At 26.8% G+C, this 22,664-nt stretch overlaps 1 protein-coding gene across 22 annotated transcripts in view; it reads right to left on the reverse strand.

Moving 5' to 3' along the window:
• LOC105145549 (Octopamine beta1 receptor) overlaps window positions 1–22,664 on the reverse strand; it is a 92,264-nt gene that overhangs the window by 12,087 nt on the left and 57,513 nt on the right. For 19 of the 22 annotated variants that reach the window (XM_087405418.1, XM_087405417.1, XM_087405416.1 and 16 more), the window contains one exon: window positions 11,392–16,658. In XM_087405418.1, the coding sequence (XP_087261544.1) occupies window positions 16,352–16,658 (307 nt within the window). In that variant the 3' untranslated portion in view covers window positions 11,392–16,351. Of the gene's footprint in view, window positions 1–6,000; window positions 9,708–11,391; window positions 16,659–22,664 lie in introns of those variants that run through there. The other 3 variants (XR_846087.2, XR_015544798.1, XR_015544797.1) reach the window with 3 other exon arrangements.

The following is a 22,664-nucleotide window of genomic DNA, read 5'->3' on the forward strand; positions in this document are numbered from 1 at the left end:
TAACATTATAACGATTAAGTTATTTATAATATTGACAATTACTAATATTATTATAATAATATTGTTTTAATATCGTATTCGAATATTTAACAATTTTTTTATTAGGTGTTGGAATTAATTCGTAGCGTTTTTTAATGAAAGAATGTTATTTATTTCACATGAGCATTAAAAAATACATTAATGAAAGTACTTCCCATCACTTGTAAAACGCTACGAATTAATTCCAACATCTAATACAAAATATATTTTTCAGCCATTATCTCTCTCACTTAGCATAGTGAAGATAATGGTTATTTGCAGAAATTTTTAAATATATTTTTTTAGGTTTCCATAAAATATATTCTATAAAATTTTTACAATTATTATTATTATTTCTATACATATGTGTATGTTTAATTTATAATTTCTAAATAATAAATTTAATTGTATATGTACGGTTCTAAAATGAAATATATAAGTTATATTTGTTTTTAACAATTAATTTCTAAGTAATTCAATTACTATACATCATACATACATACATTACACGATCATGTCAGGATTGAAGAGTAGAGATCTTAAAATCTGAAATCGGAATACGAAAGAACAATGAAGGGAAGAAGCGATCTTGAAAGTTTACTCGTTGCTTAGAGAGACAAGTCCCCCGAGGGCAGCGAGTGGCAATAAACTGCGATCAACGTGTAAATAGCTTTCACCCTGCTAAACGAGAGGGTGATAAATCAGCTTCAGTTGAAAATTCCTAAGTATTTGCATTTCCTAGATATAGAACGTCGGGAACTCCTATTTCCCAGCACACCAACTTTCAGGATAACCATAATCCGTTTCAAAATAAAAAAATAGAAAGTCGAAACTTTAAGAGTAGTCTAATCTCAAACAGACCACGTTGCAAGTTTGAGAGTTACACAGAACATTTCTTATGCATTTAAAATTTTTCTCTTTATATAGTTTTCTTGTTACAATATCTTATGGATTTAAAATTTTTCTCTTTATATAGTTAATATACATTTCTTATGCATTAAAAATTTTTCTCTTTATATAATTTTCTTGTTATAATGGAATCTCACTGATAGTTAAATGTCTATGTACATATATATTTAATGTGCATTCAAGCGCCAATGATTTATTCGTAATTGTTATAGAACTATTCTAACTTCTGTTCCCCATTTATTTTGATGGGACATTCTCCGCTTCAATTGAAGCTGCAGAGTAAAGTCTGTTTGAAGAGGAGAACCGTCTGCGATCTTGTAGCCGATATGCGTAGGTGCATGTATTCACGTACTATCGCATCGCGTAATGTCTATGACATTAACGTTAGACAACGCGCATTTAGATGCGGAACATGTGCCAGAGCAAACTTCTCTCAAGGCGTCGTGTTGCACGAACAAGTTCAGAACAACCTCGCGCACTGTCGCAACTGTGGACACTTGGCGGACGTTACGATACACCATCAGTATTACCTTGATTGTTTCGGCAGCAACAGACGAGAGAGTTAGCGCTTCAATAACTCGGTTATTGCGATCCTGTGTGATCAAAGACTTTACATATTACTCCAGGAATATATTAAATTAATAATTAAAATAATCGTATTATAGGATTTTTGTAATTAAATTCTATTCAAAAAATTTTATTTCTCCTTTAAATTATTTTAATATGTGTACAGCGTGATAATCACTTATGTGATACATGAAAATGTATCTATTAAATATTAATAATAATTAAACTATATTTAAAAAATTTTGACTTTTTAGTCTTTAGAAAATATATAGTAAAATGCAAAGAATACTTTTGCATTTCACGTTTATATAAAATAAAATGATGTTTTACATACATATAATAAAATGATATTTAATGTTTCTTATAAAGATACTTTTTTCTTTGACGGTATTACGTTTTATGATTTCCCCAGACGTTAAAAAGATTACGTAGGTTGAATGTTTTTTTAATTGTTGAACAATGTTGGATCGCTTTTAAAAAGAAGATATATATATACAGAGATTATAAATTAGGTAGATATATTAGATGTTCAATGTGTTTATAATTCTGGCGACTAGAGAACGGCAATCAACTTCACCATTGCATCGATGAAATTGACGGCATGTGTATTGGGACGAGGGTCATACGTACATAATCGATGCAACAACATGGCCCACTGCGGCGTGTTTTACCCTCACCCTCTTCAGCTGCCATTCATCGACTTGGTCGACGGTCGACCTTGTCAACTTGACTTGAGAAGCACGACAATAGGGAATTGCTATTAGGAACGCATAGATTTAATCTAGTTTTGTTATTCAAATTTGATTTTGAATTAGGTTAAAAATTTAATTACAATTTTAATGAACTTATAGATACTTAGTCATTCGTATTAAAATTAGCAAAAATTGATATAGATAATAATAATATCGTGTACAATTTAAGTATTAATATCAAAAAAATATAAAATATATTAAATTAAATCTATTTCTTTCATATGATTTTGATATGTTAATGGTAGGAATAATTTTTTGTCTCAATTGTATTTTTTTTTTCAATCAAGCAAATTAAACATTACAATATCTAGTTAAATGAAATAATTATAGAGTAAAAACTCTTATTATTTTATCTAATTAGATGTCATAATATTTAATTTGTTTGTTTGGAAAAAATTTATAATAATTAAGACAAAAGTTTTTCTAATAATTTTAAGAATTTGTATGGATGTTATGAAATATCTATTCGATCTCATTTTGGAATTTGACAGTGCATCTGATAGTTACTCAATTGATACTCAATTAAAAATATGCAAACTAACTGCATTATTAATAATAATAAAGTTTTTGTTAATTCTATTTTACGTTTAAAATAGAATTAATTATAATCATTAAAAGAATACACTTTACCAATAAAAGAATATATTTTTTACTGTACGTATTTAAAATAAAATTCCTCGTTTCTTCATTATTATCAAAAGGAAAGTTATATCTTTATATATCATCAGCAGGAAGAAATGAAATTCTACTACTGATTAGATTTGTAAAAAACTTCTTCATCATGGTGGAGTTTATCGACCACAGGCAATTCTATACTTAGAACGAAGGTAACCGTGTGGCTCTTATCGATTATCAGTGTTGGACGTTACAGTTCACAGTCCGCCGATAAAATGATATTTTCCTACTTCGGATATCTGACCTTATAAACACATATAATGTAACTCAAATTTCACTTATCAATTGTTTACGTTCTATCGTCTGTTGGCAATCTCGTTTTCAATCCAAGTTATGAAAAATCAATATAAAAAATTAAATTCCTCAAACATGGATTTACTTTGTTATCATTTTTAGTAATATAGGAAAGATGAAATGAGAAAGAAAATAGAAAGACATTCTACAAACTCACATTGTTAAAATTGCTAAATTTCCATAAATTTTTAATTATACATGTATGTGTGTATACACATACGTGCGTGAGCGTGTGTGTGTATGTGTATGTGTATGTGTGTGTATACAGTGTGTCCTGCAATTCTTGGTCAAGCGCTTTTGTGTTAATAGAGTGAACTAAACTGAGTCGAAAAGTCCTCTATCATTTTACAATTTTTGCAATAGTTAACAAAATATTAATTATTTATATAGCTAAAAATCACTGAATATTGGTTTTTAATAATTTTTTACTCAATTACTATTAACTTTACAAAAAAATAGCAAGAGATAAAAATTGCTTATTCTTTTCTTATAAAGTTCTGAGAATTTTTCCAAAATTTATCGTATTTTCTCATATTGATAAAAATAGTTGCCAATAAAAAAATGCAGTAACAATTGTGAAAATACTAAAAAGTAATGTAAAACTAAAAAGTAACAATTATACAAATTGTATTGAAATTTAAATATTTTTTTCGAATTTTGGCATATGTATTCAACAAATGCATAAATATTATCAAATAGATAGAATAGATTATTAATTTCAAAATCGAGAGACAATCTGAATCTATCGATTTCGTTGAAATTTTATCCAAATCATAGTCTTTTAATTTTTTCATTATTTATTAAATAAAATTTTATTTGTGTTAAATGAATTCGGATAGTATGCTTGTTTGTTAAAATTCTATATCACTCTACTGCATTAAATATAAATATAAATCGATTACTTAATATTATTATTACATATATGTTATTATTAATTTTATTATTTTAATTTATTTTATACACAATTTTGTAATTTCCTGTTTGGATAGATTGAGAGAGAGAGGGAGAGAGAGAGAGAGAGAGAGAGAGAGAGAGAGAAAGCTAGAGAGAGACAGAGAGAAAGAGAGAGAGAGAACAAATTTTGAAAGAGAAATTGAATCAAATTATTGCGTTAATTACGGAAATGTCAGTCAATTCCAAATCCTAATCTGAATTATTAAATCGAGCTGGGATTGATGCTCCCAGGGAAGCGTAACCAATGCAATAAATAATATTTACTTTTGCCAGAACTCCAAAATATAGATTATATAGAATATTGTACACATGCCTTTTGATTTGCTATTTAATTTATCATTTACTACTTGTTTATTCATTTTGAGATTGTTTAAATGATTTTAAAAAATATTGAATAAAGCAATAAAATTCTGGATGTAACGTATCATATTAAAATAATTTGCAAAATTATATTTTAAACTTTTATATAAAATGTAAAAAACAAGATCTATTGTAATAATTATGACATTTTGTACAAAATAGTTAATCTTTCCCAATTAGTCCTTTAATTATAATTTGTTTTATGAAATTGTTGGATACTACTACATTTAATTTTAAGTTACTCACCTAATGAATAAACCAGATGCGACATCAGCAAGGATGCCACACCAGTTACGTATAATCAGGCGACAAACAATGAAATTCTCGGAATACAACTTGCCTAATTTGATTTACGCGAGGCTGAGTCTGCAACTCAATATAACATCGCATCACTGGACCGAGCAAACGCGCTGGATTAAAGAGCATTAATCCACTGCATCTTGCATTAACGGTTGAAAATCGACCGTCTTTACCGCATTAATAGTCTTCTGTTAATTAATAATTGATTTTTAATTGATAAAACTTAAGCCTGATTGACCAATATTACTTTAACTTTAAGAAGCTTAAAACTCTCACTTTTCCTCTTTAAAGTCTAGAAAGAAACAGAGATAAGCCTTAATGGTTTGAATATAAAACATTTTTAAATTATCAGTCATATTTTTAATTATTTATGAATTACTTATAATAAGATAATCGTATTAATTGAATAGATCAAATTTTTTAATTTAAATTAATAAGAATATGATAGTAATATATATTATAATAGCAAAATTTTTATACACAAAATAAAAATTAATAAAAAATAAAAATTAATATATATTAATTTAAAAAGAAAATTATGAAGTATAATAAATAAGGATATGTAAATAATTAGAAAAAAATAAGAAAATATATAAAAAATATAAAATTATAAAAAATAGATAAAAGAGAATAAAATATATACAAATAAAGAAAAAGATATAAAAAAATTTTATAAAATATATATAAAATGTAACAAAGTAATTATTAACAAAATTGAAATATGATAATAGAGATAAATAGAATTAATTTTTTCTATTTTAAATGATCCATTACAAGCTCGAAACTTATTAAATATAACGTAAAAGTAATCGGAAGCATGACGTTGTTTTGATAGTCTCACGCCGCGAGGTATTACGCGCGTAGTATTAATAAAATATGTCTTTACTCTAAAGATCGATATATCTTATGATGCTTTTCGCAATTACCGTATTCAAATAACCTGTGATTAAAACGTGACGTTTTAATAATCGAAAAGTTTAATTTTTTTACATCAGATGTTTTAAATATCTATCTTTTTAAATATATATTATATTACGTATATTGTATATACCATATATAAATTATACATATAACTATTTGTTAAATTTTATTTTTGCAATTTATTTCAAATTCATGTCTTTATGAAATAAAAAATATTATTACATAATTATAATCATGCATTTTTAAATGCTTTAATCTTTTTATTTTTAGTATTAAGAAAGAGTTAATTATCTAATTTTAAAAAATAAAAAAATAAATAGATTTAACAAAACAATTTAAAACAAAAAACTTTTTAGATCTTTCTTTGTAATGGTACAAATTATTTAGCAATATCTATGGATTTAAAAATATATAAAAAATGGTTATTTTTTAATTATTTTATATACGAGTACTCCATGATGAAAACAATACTGCAAAAATTTTCCTTTAATTATTTGTGATTTATTTCTGCGCAAAGGTTAATGAAACTTTGTGCTTTGCCATGAAAACATTCTTCGTACTAATTAAACGATTACGTTAAAATGGCGGTTTGCAATCAAACGCTTTTCACCATCGATTTTAATTTTATCTCAAGCAACATAGTGTATTATATTCTCAAATTACTCCGAATTATTCAGAGTTTTTACTCTAAATTTAAAATTCCGTTATTATTTTTCTTATTATTTCCGTTATTATTTTTCAACGGATTTTTCCTTTAAGATTTATCTCATTCAAGGAATACCGCACAGTTGATATAAACCCAAAGTTTCTGACCAAAGTTTCCAGGGAATCGGAAGCGACGTTCGTCGAATTATGACCCAATTACGACGTAAAGTCGAATATCTCAGTTTTGTAATACATATCTATCTTAAATCTAAAAACTTATACAAAGTCTTTCTAAATTCTATAAAGTGAAATATCTTTATTCTTAATCTTTCAATATGTAATAACCATCTTGCGCAGTATTATATGATGAAAAAGAACGATCAATGCGCTTTTTTTTAACTTTTTTGCCCCAAAATTGCAAGGATTCTCCATAAAGTGGTTTCTTCTCCTAAGAAAATTCCTTTTTAAAAGAAATATCTATTTAAAAAATATATAAAGAAACTTCAGACTAAATATAAGTGGTGCGATTGTTAATGACGGCAAATATTATTAGGTGTTGGAATTAATTCGTAGCGTTTTTTAATGAAAGAATGTTATTTATTTCACATGAGCATTAAAAAATACATTAATGAAAGTACTTCCCATCACTTGTAAAACGCTACGAATTAATTCCAACACCTAATATGAAAATGAGATTTGACCGTCACAAAGTAATAATTTTCTATTTATTTAGAAACATCGATATTTTTTTAAATACTGAGACATACTACTATTTTAGATTCTTTAAAGAAACGTTTATAAAGTAATAAAGTGAGAATAGCGAAGTCTGGAGGTCGTTTCACGACCCGTAAGTTTTAATGAAGCACACGTGCGACACGTTCTTCACGTTACGTTATTTTTACCGCAGCGATTGGTCAATAATTCGTATTTTCGATTCCAAAGGTCACAATAATATTTTATTGTTGTTATTAAACATACACATCAATATAAATGAAAATTGACATTGAACAGAATTATGAAATCGTAGATAGGTACTTCGTTTAAAAAACTAAATGTACTTTTAAAAAACAAATGTACAATGACTTTTTTTAATTTTAATTATTAATAAACATATTTTTATATTATAAATAATTATAATTATAAATTATAATAAAGTATAAATTTACAACAAAATAAATCATAAATTTATAATAAGCGCAATTTAAATAAAATGTACGTATATTATAAATATTAATTATGTAAACAAAAATATAATTAAATATATATTTTAAAAATGTTTTAATATTATTTTACTTTATTTTACTCTCTCTCTCTCTCTCCCTCTCTCTCTCTCTCTCTCTCTCTCTCTTATTTATATAAATATAAAAAAAAATGCATAAAGCACATCGCTTCAATAAGTTTTAACCGCAATACCCTATGACATTTTACTAATTCTTGCGAAATTACACTAAAAGTGCATCGATAAGTAAAGACGACCTGGATGTTTTATTTCGACCTTTTCCATTTATGAGCGGTCCTTAGAAGATCTGTAAAACGCATATGCATGAAGGCAGCTGCTCACGTTATAAAGAACCCCGGGGCGAGCTAGAAAAGCGGGATTCAGTATCGAAACCAGGACAACAGCAGCACCAGGTGTATGTTCCATATTCCCCTTTCTCGCTTTTTGAAGACGCACTGATGAAAAAACAAAAAGACTTGACTTCCTGGAAATTATGTGTGTGATGTGTATGTAAAAGGAAAAAATTAAATTTCTCTTCTCTGTATTAAATTTTAATTAATGAAATTCTTAAGGTTATTCTTCAGATATAGATTATTCTAAGAAATTAATATTATCAAGAAAAAGTTATAATGTAAACGTGATGAAACATTTTCAAGATCAATTTTAAAATTTATAAAATAATTGAAAATAATTAAAAAAAGAATTTTTTTTTAAGGAAAAGAAAGTTAAGTTTTTCAGTTTTTGTTATCAAAGAAAAAATGAAATTTAAAATAGCGAATGATTTATTGAAAGAAAAACGTTCATGTTAGTCAAAATTTTGAACAGACTCCTATTGTATTTCATTCTGTAAGAGAAGGGTTTAATTGAATTTCCTTCGTCAACATAGAACAACGAATATTCTATCGTGTTATACGTCTATCGACGTCAACGAGGTAACGTCTTCAAGAACATCCTGACGTTTGATGGTACACGAATTGGGAAGCAAACGTTTGGTTCACTTCGGGGACGATATCATATTAAGTTTCATTTTCACAAATTAATTGCCGAACCTCTTATTGCGGCAGAGACGTGTTCCTTCGTCATATTTACGATTTTTAATTAATAATTTATTAGCATGCGTCTCAATAAAAGATACGAACTTATTGATACAACAATTTATAGTGAATAAAAATAGCGGTTTTTATTTATAGATTTAAGATATATGTATAGATTAAAATATAATTGAAATTCAATGATATTTCCTATAGTAGGTATTCAATTTTATTCTACTTTAATTTTTTTATTTTGGAAACTATAAATATATAATTTTATATAGCTTAAAGAAATATTATCTTTAATTAATGTCATCTCTTTCTAATAATATAATAACAATAACAACAAAATATTTTATGAAAATATTTTATTAAAGATTTCCAAGAGATATCTTTATTGGATCAATATTATTTAAAGAGATATTGCATTTAGATTAAAACAATGTATTAAATCATGACTATACAGTAAATAAAACTTTGCTTCGAAATTTGTTTCGTTTATACGATCCGTTTCTCTTTATATATTTTATGAAACTTTAACTTTTCTCTTTTTCAGAATGTAATAAAACTCAGGAGATAAAATACAAGCGCTTTCGAACAACTTTAAATCCTTCGTGGAAAACAAACTTTGAATGTTTTTCCTCTGTATATAGTTACAAATTAAAGTGGCTATTAGTAGATATTTATTAACAGTTATATTATAGTTGTATAAATGCAATGTAAAATATATACAAAATACCGCTTAAGCTGTTAATCTTTGATGATTTTCTTTCTCAATACCTGTATATCTATGTAATGTATGCAAAAGTTAATACACAGAAAAACTAAATATTTACAAACATAAAAGAGAGAAAGGATTCGAGAGGAATTTTTATGATTCATTGTTTAGATTCTATTTTATTCAAAATGAAAATAAACATCTGTGTGCGCTCACAAATATTATATGTAGCTTTCGATGCAGCACAGTCGCATGCATCCTACAACAATAGTGAAAGGATGCTATTGTCCCAGATGCTAAACAGACGTTGCAGTTTGACTACCCATGAAATCTTGACAAGCTTTCTGAAACAAGAAGGATGTCGCATCTCACGCTTTGCAAGCATAAATGTTTAAAATGTTATATATAGTATTAAAACGACGTTAAAAAGGTGTAACTCCTATAGATTTAAATAAGATTTAAAAAGATTTAATTTCAGAGATGTAATTCTGTTGAAAGTTTCCTCCAAAGTGATACAAAAGAAATAATAAGTTGAACAATTTATTAATAGTAAGTTAAAAGCAGGTAATATAAAATACTCATTTTTAAATCATTTTGATATAAATGTAAATTAAGATATTAATTTATGCAGAATCCTTAAGCAATATGTTGTAGCTATAATGTCCAACTAACAAAAATCTCCAAAATTTTAGTCTTAACTTCAGTATTAACAAGAAATTAGAAAATATAATTTTAAGTAAAAAATAATCTTTTTTGCTGTTTAGAATTATCCGATCCAAGCGAGACAATGTCAAATTTCTCCCCCTTCACCTCCCGCCTCTTTCTCTCTCTCCGATTTTGTTTTTTGTTAAAAGTTTAAATGTATATTGATATTATATATTAGTTATTAGTTTAAAGATAATATTTTTTGAATAAATACTTCTACAAATAATTAATTAATCAACATTGAAAATTTTTATTTTAGACCGCATATGTGTGAGAAACACAATCAATACTAGAAAAATGTCTATTACAGTCGAAATTAGATCTTCATTGCTTTAAAATAATTCAATCTTGAATTACTACTAATATACACTATACATATATAGCGTATAAGTACATATATAGCGTATAAGATTACAATATGGTATGCAAGTACATATATAGTGTATACTAATAATTCTCAAGATTGAATTATTTTAAAGCAATGAAGATCCAGCTTCGAATGTAATAGGCATTTTCCTAGTATTAATAAATAATCGTTGGCTTTATTTAATTTTTCTTTTTGATATTTGTAATTTTCTCACTTTCCCCCACTTCTGTCTATATCAAAAACATCGAAAATATATAATAATATCTAACTATTGCATTCTATGATCATATGTTATAATAATGCGGCACTGAGCGTATATCGGATTATTATTGAACATGAGAAGTGAGAGGTTATCACTAATATAACCGTAATAATACTGTTCACGTTTACCTTATGTTCGTAATATATATCCTCTTTATCTTTCCTAACAAAACAGTCTTTTATTGATACTAGTAAATTAAAAAATGGAACTGACTGGTTTTGTACCACGCTTTTCAATTCTTTTTTATAAATAAAAAGTTTTCCAGTTGTATTAATATTTGATTTGTATATTATTCTATTATCTAATATTCTATTATCTAATTCTATTATCTCTTGTTTATTATCTTATCTTAATTATTATTAAATTTTATCTTTAGTCAAAATAGTTTTTATTAATTCTTTTTGAAAATATCATAAAATTACACATTTTTAATTTCAACTAGTTAAATTATCTTCGTTTTTCATGTCAAATTAAAAAATTGTGATATTTACAGGAATTTATCAGACTTTCTGAAGAAAACAGCTTGCACAACGTAGAAGCACTGTAGAAGATTAAAATTTAATTAGAACTATTTCAATGTTTTAAAAAACATAAACTCATTTTAAACAAAAATGTAATTAAATCTGTTATTTTAAGTCTTCTGTTAAGTGGAAAAGGAATTTATTCCTATACAGAAATTTCACAGGAAACAAAATACAATGGTAAATTTATTAAAGGTAAATAGGAATCAAAAGAAAAGCATGTTTCTTTAAAACATTGTTATTAATTTTCTACACAGTAGATCCAGCACATCTCCATAGTCTATACATTCGCGTTCTGTAACCATACGATACATGAAGATCTTGTTTCATACACATACATACGTATTCTTTCGTCATGGCATGAAAATGCTATTTGCAATATTTTGCAAATATATCACGAATTAGGCTCTTATTGTGGCGGATGCATAGCAAACTTTTAATTAAATTAATGATATAACTGTTAATTAATATACGTAATTATTAAATGTTAATTAATAATAAATAAATATGTAATAAATATTTCAAAGAAAATATAAAATTAAAAAATATTTTTATCATTAATAATAACAAGTTTTATGTATTTGTATGTATATATAATAATAAAATTATAAATTTTTTAGAAGACTATATGTGTATGTACAGTTAAAGAAAATACATTTATATAAGTATACTTTCGGATTGATTTTGTTTCAGGTACAGTAAAAATTGATTATTGATTATTGATAATTAATAATTATATGTATTTAAAACATATGTTGTTAATTAATTATTTCATTAAATTAATAAATGATTATTCATGTCCTGAAATAAGAAATAGAAATGATAAATTATTGAAATTATTACATGAAAATACGAATAAAGACGTTCATTTATGAGAAAATAAATATACCTATATTTTATAATAATATTAATTTCTCTAATATCTAGCAATATTTGCTGCAAATTAGTCGCATGTGACAATCTCGTAGCAAATTAGCCTCTTCGTTACGTATCACGATCCATGAAACCACACACACTGCAGTAAATATAGTTACGCAACCTGTAAATTCCGCAATGTGATCATGCATTCAAGATAACCACGAAACGTTCTTGATGTCAATCTAAAGTTTATGGAAATTATGCGCCTATAAAACGAACAATAAATTTTTTTCATTCACGCTATTGTCATTAAAATACTAAGTGTTTCTTTTCCATTGAGAATGTCTTTTTGTCTATGGCCTATTTCAGACGATTAATAATTCAAGATATCGTATATATAAATTTATATGTACATTTTTACTCTTTTGTTTTGTTTTTTTAATACTTGAAATTTTTTCGTAACCCTTTCGCAAATTATAAATCATCTGAAATCGGTTTTACTTCCTTTTTTTCTCCTACAATAAAACTGCTTTGCCAATTTGATTATTCGCAAAACCGCTTTAACGTCAGAAACGCCTCGTAAACATCGATTTACAATGTTGCACATTACATTACATTAGGAGGCCACTAACCGCTTTTATATGTAGCCTAACAGATACGTGATATACGAACAGATCGAGCCGGTGAACGATTTCGTATCCCGTAATTCGTTCCTCGTAAATATATATATATTGAGTAAGTGCAAAAATTTGTGTTCGATTTCTTATTCAAAGTTCAAACAGCTGCAATTATGTTAAAAATAAACAAAATTTAAATTTAAAAAAAGAATTTTAAAGCTTGAAATTTCTACTTTCGAATGATTATTTTTTTTTTAATTTATATGAGTAATTTTCACATATAGAAAACTACGAGTTAAATAAAACGGGAAATTTTTTTTTCACTTTGTGAACCTTACATGTCCAAAAAAATTTGCAATTTTTAAATTTCTAATATAACAGCTTAAAGGTTTCCCTAAATAAAATTGTTTTTAAAAATGTCCCTACGATTTTTTGGTTACTGAATTGTTACGGATTAAATAAAAAGAATATCCTAACTTTGCTCATAATTCTATTAAAACCATCATGATTTAAAATTTAAAACAATAGATTCATAAATTATCTCATCAGATAGAGTAAGATTTAGATTTTATTTTATATTTAACAAAAATATAGCAACTATTTGAATTTTGAATAATAAATTAGGCATGAATTTTTGCATTCATTCAATAGAAGGAAGAGATACGAAATTAAAGTATATGTAAAAATTATAAATTAGATAAAGTTGAAATTTACATCAATCTTTTGTGTATGAAATCAATTTTTATTGAAACAAAAATATACAATATATTCTACCTACTGCCAAAATTGAAATTTTTTTAACTTCTCTCTTTTTCTAAATATTATTTTATATTAAAATATTATATTTAAAATTAAATAAGCCTTATAATTTATAGGTTTACTTTTTTCAAATTTTTTTATAAATTTCTCTCTCTTTCTCTCTCATTTTTCTACAGTATTCGAAATTAAACTTATTTAAGTTATTGGGAACTGTGCTATATAATTTGAATTTTTATTAATTTGTAATCGTAGCAAAAAAAACGTTCACGATATCGTCCACGCTCGACCGTATTTACGTTAGTGATTGTTCTGCATTCTGAAGTATACATAACTATATACGTATACTATTTTCTTTGATCTGTCAGCCGATGATATAAGAAAGCTAATAGAAGAAACAAAGAGAAAAACTGAAATATCAATTAAATCTTTGTAAAATTGATTAATTGTTTCGTGATCACTTTGTGATCATCAATTTTTTCCAAAATGTATTCCATCTGATAATAGAGCAAATTAATTAAAAAGAAAGTTTTATTTAAAAAAAATATTTAGAAATATATTATATTATGCCTATTTTATTCATACGCACCGATACAGACATCTCGAATGAGATGATAATAAAATATGTAATAGAATATTTTATCGATTAATCGATAAAATATTCTATTACATATTTTATTATCACCTCATTTGAGATGTAACATATTTATAGTAAAATTAAATAATACATAAAATTATGTATTATTATATATCCTTTTATTATTAATTTGTTCATTATTAACGCTGCCATATGTCAAAAATCTTATTAAAGATAAAAAAACATTTGGCAGTATTATAAATAAAATAATGATTTTACTATTGAATAATATTGTTTCTAAAGTAGACCTATTATTCTCCTAAAAAATAAGAATTTTCATAAATATAAAGTCCTTTCTAAGATAAATGATCCATATAATTTCGATGACTTCATTATTTTCTAAGACTTGCACAAGGGTTCTAAACAAATAATTAAGTAGGCGACACATAACATATCAATGAAAATAACTCACATTCCTCTACTCCTTTCAAACGTTTCTAAAGGTAAAAATTGATTCAATTCACTCTCAAATTAGAATCAAATATTTGTTAAATTAATTATAATAAACAATAAACAATAAATTATAATAAATATATAATATATATATTTATAATATATATTACACAATTAACGAATAATGGAACATTATTAACATTCTTATGTCTTATTGCTGTACATATAAATATACTGTGTGTGTGTGTGTGTATATATATATATATATTATATATTCTGTTTCATCTTTGGCATTTTAGTATTTCTCTTTATTAAGATGCCCTCATAAATTTATCTATTTCGATAAAATGATTTGTCTTGCGGGAGGGATGATACGCTTTAACATTTATACACGAAGTTATTCCTAAACGAACGCAGATTCGTATTTACAATTTACCTCGTTTAACGTTAAGAGCTCGTTATTATAAATCCCTTTGATTATAACGAAACGCGCTGTTGTAGCGCAATTATGTACAAAGTGATCCCTAAACGAGTAGAACGGCTACCTCTCCCGCCTTTCAACCCTTTTCTTTGGTCTTTTTGTTATTCCTTTTGTTTCTCCTCCAATCACGAGACAGCGTCAGAAATACCTCAAACCATCAGATCCTTTTAATTAATCCTCATGCTTTCTCATAAATTATTCGATTAATTTTAAACCAATTTCTCTTTTAAGAAAAAAAATCTTTTTTTAAGCACACGTATAACTTTTAATTTTACAGATTAATTTTTCAGCTAATCTAATAAAAAATGTATAAGTAATTAAAAGTAAAAATAATGGAATGAAAAATAATGACCTTTTTATACACAAATTTCAAAAGTTTAACTTAAGTTTAACCTTGCTAACTTATTATATATTTATAATTCATTATAGTATTGTATTGGTGTTCACTATATTATTTGTTCAATTTCAGATGAACAGAAATTTAATTTGTTGCAAAGATAGACATATGATGTCAATCACGAGTAAAATATAAGTTCGCGCACGAATCAAATGTTAGTTGGAAAGTTCATTTCGACGTTATCGGACCACCGCTAAAATATTACTGCTGAATCGGAACATCAATCTGCCAACGGACAGGAGCCTTATTTACGGACCTGATGGAACGCTGCCGTGACAGAAATAGACCCTTGGGGACGAGTGGTGAACGTGTCCCTTAAAATAGGTCGGCAGCAGGACAAAATAGGCACGAGTATGGCGCACATACTCTATTCACACTCTCTTTGGGACTATACATTTCTCTCTTGCAAATCGTATTTGGTATTTGCGAATGCTTGATGCAAATATATGATGTTGCGTACCTTTATGACCTTAGCTTTAATTACTTGACTTCTTTGATGAATTTAGAACAATCTTAATTTTAATGATAAATTCTTTGCGTGCCACAGTCTTAGTTTCAATAATAAATTCTTTAAAATGCTTTTTTACTCTTTTTTATATTTTATTATATATCCCTGAATATCTTTTTCAAACTTTATTTCAAAAAGATAATTAGAGAAGACAATAAAAATAAGACATAGATAAAAGGCAATAGTGAATACCAATATCTCCATAATATTAAATTGATCAAAAATTTCAATTATTTTTTTGTCGACATAAAAATTTTTTTTTAAATTGAATTTTTAATATATTTTTTCTTATATGATAACTATCGAGTTGTTAAACATTTTTGTATATAGAAAAAGAAAGAAATTAATTTTTTTATCTGCGTGTGATTGTTATTTTTGAGATTTATCAATACTACCTGCCGCTCCGGTCTTACCTATTTTATTCTATTCAGAAGGCGCTCCGAAGATTTCGCCGTTACTTTCACCTCACCGGATCGCGTGATTCATTTAAATACACGCCTCAATATGGACGTTGGTCATCTCGCTATTGCGCAACTGATTGTTGACATGCAACTCGGACGAGGCGTTGCTGTGCACGAGGTCCTGTTTGCGATGCACTTGGCGCAGATCGCGCACCGGTCCGATCGCACGACAACAGCTTTCGAGGGTTTTACGAAAGGCTGCGCGAAACTCGCGATTGAAATAAGCGTAGATCAACGGATTCAAAGCGCTGTTGAAATAGCCTACCCAGAACACCACCGCTACCACCACTTCGCCGCTCTCGCACGAGTCGCATAGAGCAGTGATGATATACCTATATCAAACAGACATTTATAATGTTAATGCATTGAAATAAATATAAAGCAAAATTGTAGTATTCTTAGAATTTTATTCGTTTGTATCAAATAAAATTTTCTTTAGTTTATTAACGTATATATATGTTATGCAATAAATCTACTATGTATATAACTAAAATTTTTTTTAATTAAGAAAAATTTATAAATATAAATTAGTTCAATAAAGATAGTAGAATACGAGGAAGATTATACAATATATTTTAATCAGTACTTAAATCTACAATAAATATTACTATATAATCAGATCACATAATAGGTGCTTTGTGAAAAAATTGCTCCTTTCTTTGTGTGTGTGTGTGTGTGTGTGTGTCTTATATGATACATTTATTGTTAAATATATTGAGAGAGAGAAAGAGAGAGAACTGTATTTATCGATATAAAATTATATATTATATAATTATGTGTCGATAAATATCATTATGATTTGTCGTATGACATTATAATAACATTTATAATGTAATTAAATATCAAATAAAATATAATAATATAAAAATAAAAAAGAATATGTTTTATTTTATAATTATACAAACGCGTACAATGTAGGTGGAAAACACAGTACATTCGCAATGATTTATATATTGTAGCGGAAAGAAAGAGACGAAGTATCTCATTTTCTGTCGATATGACCTACATGCACCTGACGTCAAAATTGTTTCCATCGACAAGAGAAGAATGGATTTACAGGCTTGCAGAGGAGGACGATTCTGCCCCTCGTCGCGATCTTTCTTGAATCGCATTGTTATACGATTTCTCTTCCCCTTTTATCGATTTGAAAGGAGGCAAATAATGTAGAAATAACTGTATTGAATCGCTCAATGTTAAAATGCCACAATTCCACAAAACTAAAAATAAAATCTATTTCAGAATCCGCTCTAAATCTACTAGGAATCTACTTAGAACTTTTTCATTTCCGGGTCTCTTTTCAATCGAAGAAATGGAAAATTTCAATAAATGCCAAATAACTTTGGACAGCAGGCTATATCTCTATATTCCTGAAATTTTATTTAAAATTTTACATATATGTGGACGCTATTTATATGCCTAAATTTTGACATGAAATAGTGCAAATGAGATTTTATACAATTCTTTAGTATTGTTTTATTTTATTATTATTATTATTATTTCTCAATAAAAAATATATATAAAATTGATTTGATGTATATAACTATTTTTCTAAGTAAATCTTAAGATGAACCTTCACACTTCCGATGTTGATGAAATGAGGCTCAATCATTTGACGCGAATATCCATCAAATGTTCTTGTATATTAGGGCTATATTCCTCTCCGAGGACAATTTTACTCAATATTGTAATATACATAACGTATATATGCTATATATTTCGAATAAAATTTTCGAGTAAGAAAAAAAGCATTGCACTTTAATGTGCTATGGTTATTAAATCAAAGATGAAGAACGTTTGCGATACTTTGGTGTATCTAAAGCTTTATTTCCAAGTACATAATACACAGCGCCTACAAAGCACTAAAAAAGCACTAAAAATATATATAAGCACTTTATTAGCGCTTTGTGCGGGGTTTATAATAAAAGTCATAGCGGTCATTATAGGATCTTAAGTCGTAGAAAATTAACCAATCATAGTCCAATATGAGAAGAATATAAGAGCGACTATGATTGATAAATTTTCTACGACTTAAAACCCTACCTACGCCCGCTACGACTTCTATTGTAAACTCTGTATTATAAGCGCTGTGCTACTTAATTATAAAGTCACTAGATTTATAAAGTACTGCTATTGATAATTTAAAAATCGAGTAAACAAGCTCACATTATTTGTCGTCATTTTGATGTCGAAATAACAATAAATAACATCAACTTAATAAATGTCACTTTTATCAATTATCGATGTCATTTTATGACGTAACAATAATGATGTCAATAGACTTTGACATAATCACGTCATAGCGACATCTAAATGACGTCGATGACAAGTAACTGACGATGTTTACCGAAAAAAATGACGTCATTTTGACGTAATTTTGTTAGCTAGATCTAATCGAATTTTTAAAAAGATTCTGAAACATATGGTTTTTAATAGATAATATTCTTGTATCTATTTTTATTTTCAACATTTTCTATTTTTATTAATTATTAATTATATGAAATCCAGGCGCAGATCAATTTTGTAAAATTTTTTATAAATGTTCGTAGAAAAGTACATAAATTAATTAAGAAAAATAAATATTATTCCTACAGAACACTATAATACCGTCATGTTTTTACGCGTCTTTACATCATTGATCAATATAAATCGAACTGTGTTTCATATTAGCTGCACTAACTAAGAATAGAATGACTATCGGTTAAGGTCAACTTTCTTTCTTTCTACCCATATGAATGGCTAAAGTTCTTTACATATCAAGATAATTTCCCATTGATCGTTGCGTCGTTCAATTCCTTTAAAACTTTTATTCGCGTTTCTCTTTCTTTAACAAAGGCTGGTACAACATAATTGCTACACAAATCGATATTTGATTTCTTTTTTTTGTGCAATAATTTAGCTACACCTTAATTTATTCAAAATTATGTAATGAATTCTGCATTAGATCGATAGATTGTAATCAGTAATAATACACGAGATCATATAGAGATTGTATGTAAATGGAACGGTTGAAAAATATTTCGCTTCAAAATTTATTATAAATGAATAGTACATGTAATATAAAATTATAAAATCTTTCTTCCGAATTTTTATGTTATACTGTAAATCGTCTAAACTCTAAAGTATAATTAAAATTTTTTTTAAATTTATTTCTATTTTTGTTACATTGACAAATTCAATTTATCTTAAGAAAATATTCACGCAGTACAAGTAGTGACATCCTGAAACGTGTCAGACGGCAAATAGAATCGAAAAAGCTTGGTAGGCAAGAATGGGAAAAGTAGGTCAAGGATTTGTCCCGTAATGAGGCCAGGCAAAGAGGGAGAGGGAGAAGTAGAGTATTGACTTGTATTATTCGGCCGAATAATGGGAACAGAGAGATTCGATTCTCGAATATGTAGGAAAATTGATAGCCATGCAGTGAATTTAGCAGCGATATACTAATGGAATCGTGCGACGAGAAATCCATTGTTTTTCCAACGGAGCGAAACTTGTTGGAATCACCAACAACAGAGTAATGACAATTGAACGGGCAAATAATCGAAAGCTACAAATTGTTCTATTTCTTCCTGTGTTTTCCCTTCGATATATTCCGAGTGCGTACACCGAGACAACATACCACCTGTTATTACCGCGATAGTGTATTCTAACGTTTCTCACACTTTATCTTCATTAAACGAATGTAATAGCAATTATGAATAGTAATAAATATTAATAACATAAAATAAAGAAAATATTTATAAAAAAATGTAGAATACAGAAAATGTATAAAATGTTACATTCCATAATATTTACTAATAACATAAGAGATTTTATATTGAAGTACATTATAATTATTAACTCGAAATGATAAAAGGTTATAAAAATTATTTTATATATACGTATTTAATACAAAATAGTTGGATATTAATAAAAAAATGACGAGGATATATTGAAACATCGCAAATACTGCAAGTTACTATGACATGGGTCACTTGAAAAATCAAAAAGAATATAAACGTGCAACAGGGTTCGAAATATGAAACCAGTTGAAAGTCGATTAAACTCAAGTATAGAAATATTTTTAGATTTTCTTCTCTTAAAAGCTGATTTTCGGATCGATTCAGATTATTGCGAAACATGACTATTGCGCTTCTCTTTTCCAGCTTTCCCTCTTTCGAATTATTAAACTTCCTTGACGTCCGTGAGGAATTTTTTCCGACGTAAGAAGTCACTAAGTGATTACACGGAAAAATACTTTAGTGCGTCCATATTTTGAGAGGTCCGATATTGTTATTGTTCTAATTTTTGGGTAAAAAAATATTATTTTATTTATTATTTTATTTATTATCATTATTTTATTTATTATTTTGACCTTTACATTTTACACTTTATTATCACTGACGAAGACTTCGTAAGTTGAAACGTTTGAAATTTATAGTTATACATATGTAAAGACAAATTTTATTAGTTAACTACAATTGCTCGTTTATAAAAAGCCTTGACATTTTAATTCATTGCGTTGCATTTACACGAGCCTATTTTTCTATAATTATTTTATTTATTTAAGATTAATAAAACTATTGATTTAATTTTTCATATTAATCAATAAAAAATTACGTATTCAATTTCTTATGTCAGTTTTTATATCCTTATGTATATATAAAATAATATAATATATAACAAATGCATTTTATTTGTCTATAGTTAAAAAACATAGTATACTTCGAAATGTCTACGTTTTTTCAGCATACAAATTAATGAAAAAATGCTTTCTGAACATCTCAGAGTAACTTATAATATGAACTTTACTTAATATGTACTTTTCACTAAACACTACGCAACCTCTAATTTAAAAAATGAAACTTTGGATAAAACGCATTTTGAAAGTCTGCTCCTTATATACTAAATTTATTAGACTATATTATTATCATATTAATTTTTTAAAAAATATTAAGTATTAACATAATTTTCCTATATTCGATTATCACTCTTGTATTAGATTAAACTTTATTTTATACATTTCGAAATTAAATTCAAATTTATAAATTTCTCTGCTTTTTATTAAAAGAACATATAACCGTAAAAATGATTAATGATTTAATAAAATAAGAAAAAATAGAAAAAATCTATTTTTTATTCAATATTCCAACATGAATGGTTTTTATTAAATATAATTGGATTACAATAGATATAAATGTTTGTATGTTTTTTTTTCAAAATTCTGCACAGTATATATCGTGCCTCATAAAACAGCAATGTAACCATCTATATCCATTAAATACGAGCAATTAATGTTTATCTCGTACGCTAAAAGTCCGTAATAAAAAAAAATTTTTTGAAAACTGGAGAGATACCAGAAAAGACATTCATAAATTCATATTTTTCAGTTTAAATATAAATATTTCTTATCTAAGATGCGTAAACACATTAAATATTAGTATTAAATATTAAATATATAAAGAAGATATACACATACACACATACGTAAGTATATGCACATTATGTATATACTAAATGTGTAAAGTTTCACATTTTTGATTGATATTAAATTAATTAATAGTATATGTTATACATGAAAAACATTTAAATATAAATTTTATGATAAATAAATACGTATATATTTAATATTTTCATATATAAAATTGTTTATTTTGAATATATACACGTGAATATAACCTAAGCAGTTCCTTCGTTGATAAAATCTGACATTTTATTGAAAAAAACCTTGCACTAAAAAGTTAAATTTAGAAGTGGCTGACTTTCGATCCTTCGTCGTCACAAGTCTATTGTGATATGTCGTTGTGCCACTGCGTTATATCTCGAGGAGAAGTACTTGACACACACCGGAACCACCCTTTCTTCACTTCGAGGTGGCTGCACACAACCCTCAAGCTCTCTCCGTTGCAAATCTCCGGAGATCACGGCGGTATACACTACTTTTCCCTATCGATCGCGGCCTTCCTATATAACCGTCCAACCAACCGACTCTCACCTCCTTTCCGCATTAGTGCACCCTTAGGAATTTTGAGGCGACACTGCGCAATATTTCTCGGCCATCTGCTTTCGTTTGATAATAATCTTCAAATGGACAATTTCTTTAGATTGATCTCGATTGATGCGTATTTTCTCTAGAACTACTTCCAGTGTACACTTAATATGTGTAGCATATGTGTGTGTGTGTGCGCGCGTATTAAGTACATATATATAATACATGTGTTTTAAAAGGAAGATTTCAAATTTAATTTCAGAAGTTATATATAATACTATTAAAAATTACTGAGAAATAACTGCTTTATATTATATTATATGATATAATTACTAATTTAGTACTAAACTCTTCGTAATAAGTAGGATGTCTT

The sequence above is a fragment of the Acromyrmex echinatior genome, chromosome 4 (assembly GCF_024713525.1).
Source record: "Acromyrmex echinatior isolate Ae372 chromosome 4, ASM2471352v2, whole genome shotgun sequence".
Taxonomy (NCBI): domain Eukaryota; kingdom Metazoa; phylum Arthropoda; class Insecta; order Hymenoptera; family Formicidae; genus Acromyrmex; species Acromyrmex echinatior.